General features: G+C 40.8%; 1 protein-coding gene across 1 annotated transcript; it reads left to right on the top strand.

Annotated features, from left to right (window-relative positions):
- Positions 1–722: 722 nt before the first annotated feature.
- Positions 723–1,663, top strand: LOC120225851 (olfactory receptor 1009-like). The gene is given in 2 exon segments (XM_039224036.1): positions 723–774; positions 777–1,663. Coding segments are annotated over 2 exon segments (939 nt in total).
- Positions 1,664–2,498: the final 835 nt, after the last annotated feature.

The following is a 2,498-nucleotide window of genomic DNA, read 5'->3' on the forward strand; positions in this document are numbered from 1 at the left end:
GGATGGAGTTTCAATTTTCCTCCTATGTGAAATGAAATACTTATAGCTTGCATGCTTATTAAATGAAGTATGTAAGGCAAAAAAACAAACACTGTGCACTTATCAAGGTGCTCAATGAGACTCTGCTACATACTTTGCATGCATTCTCTCACTGTATCCTCACAGCAATTTACAAGGTAGGTGTTACTATTATTATTCCTGTTTCACAGGTGAAGAAAAGCAACTTTCCCAGGGTCAGAGGAGAATGTGCATCTAATCTTGGGTTATAATCACAAAGTACTTTCTTCCCCAAATGAGTGGCTGTTCATTTCTTCTCCACCTCGCCTCACTTCCACCTTCCTGCATCATTGCACTAGGTGTGTGTCACCTGGTGAACTCAAGCAAAGTTCACTAGTGAGAGTTCTTGGACATTTATTCTGGAACCATCTCTGCTCTCAGTCATGGGACCTTGAGAAAGCTGCTCCTCTTTTCTATGTTTCTGTTTTCTCATTTCTGTGGTGATAGATTTCTGCAGACTCTTAGAATGTTAAAGCTTCAGATCTGACATTCTGCACTGGTCTGTACCTCACTTTTGTGTCCTTGGCCACAACATGCAAGTAAGTCATATCACCCTGATGCTCTCCCAGTTACTGGTATATTTTTTCTGTGTCCCATTTTTGAAGACATGGTCAGCAAATCTGTTGTGACTCTTTTGCTATTCTAATGGAAACCAGAGGCAGTCAATGGCCAGCGAAAACTACACGAGGGTCACAGAGTTCGTTTTGGCAGGTTTGAATACAACCCCCAAGTGCAAGTCTTCCTCTTCCTGCTCTTCCTAGGTTTCTACATCGCCAATGTAACCGGAAACTTGGGTATGATTATTCTGATTCGGATAGATTCGCGACTTCACACACCCATGTACTTTTTCCTCAGCCACCTGTCCTTTGTGGACATGTGCTTCTCCTCTGTTGTGAGCCCCAAGATGCTCACTGACTTCTTTGTGAAGACAAAGGCCATCTCTTTCCTGGGATGTGCTTTGCAACAGTGGTTTTTTGGGTTCTTTGTGGCAGCTGAGTGTTTTCTCCTGGCATCCATGGCCTATGACCGCTACGTGACCATCTGCAACCCATTATTGTATTCTGTTGCCATGACCCAAAGACTCTGTATCCAGTTGGTGGTTGTCCCCTATGTCATCGGGTTCATGAACACCATGACCCACACAATAAATGCATTCCGTCTTCCTTTTTGTGGCCCCAATGTCATTAATCATTTCTTCTGTGATATGGCCCCCCTGCTTTCCCTTGTATGTGCTGACGCAAGGCTTACTAAATTGATAGTTTTTGTCGTGGCTGGAGCTGTGGGAGTCTCCAGTGGTCTGACTATCCTGATCTCCTATATTTACATCCTCATTGCCATCCTGAAGATCCACTCTGCAGATGGAAGGCGCAAAGCCTTTTCTACCTGCTCTTCTCACCTGACAGCTGTCTCCATCCTGTATGGGACTCTTTTCTTTATTTATGTACGGCCTGGTGCAAGTTTCTCGCTGGATCTCAATAAAGTGGTGTCAGTGTTTTACACAGCAGTGATCCCCATGTTGAACCCGCTTATCTACAGCTTGAGGAACAAAGAGGTCAAAGATGCCATCCACAGGACTGTTACTAAGAGGAAGTTTTGTATGACTTAAATTCTTATGTAGTCAGGAAATTGGGAGAGAGTTCCAAAGAGACAGATTAATTATGTGGATTCCTAAGATTCCAGGCTATTTGTAAGTGTTGGGGCCTGGTTGGCATACATTTATCCACTCAACTATCCATGTACTCACTCATTTATTCAATCAATGTGGATTCATTAAACCCTGTATGTGATTTTTTTCTCTGTAATATACCAATATTATAGTTCACATCTATAGTCCATTAAATTTTGCTTCTCTTAGATTCCTCTCAGTCCACCTATCTCCAAGAAAACCTTTATTATTTAATTTTAATTATTGTTTATTTTTTATGATTCTGCTGCTTTATTTTCTTTCCCTTCTGAGTCCTTGACACTGGAATTTTAAAATGCAGTGCTTTGGGTTTTGCACTCATATCTAGCTCCTATCAATAGAAATCTATTAAAAAAAGGATGTGAAATTTTATGCTTAACCTCATAATACACTAGTTGTTTTTTTTTTTTTTTTTTTTTGGAGTGACCTTGACACAAAGAACCAGATATATCTCAGGGACTGGAGATGGAATTGTGTTCAATTCTGACAGGTGGGTGGTTCACAGGGACCGTTTATAGTAATAGAGACTTGTGGTCATCTCTAATGCACTTAACACCACAAAAAAGCTCTGATAGAAAGTGTTAAGACTATATTTTCTTAGAACTAAATTTTCTGGAAGGTTTCAAGAGGATTATCACCTACACTTTTGCAGGTTAGGATTTGGTTGTGCATATGATGCTGCTTTTTAAACCCTGGTAATGAAGTTTATTACCTAGTTATGGATGTACAGAGAAAAGCCATAGTTGGAGTTAAGCCC

Source organism: Hyaena hyaena, unplaced genomic scaffold, assembly GCF_003009895.1.
Source record: "Hyaena hyaena isolate Hyena2069 unplaced genomic scaffold, ASM300989v1 scaffold_1535, whole genome shotgun sequence".
Lineage (NCBI taxonomy): Eukaryota > Metazoa > Chordata > Mammalia > Carnivora > Hyaenidae > Hyaena > Hyaena hyaena.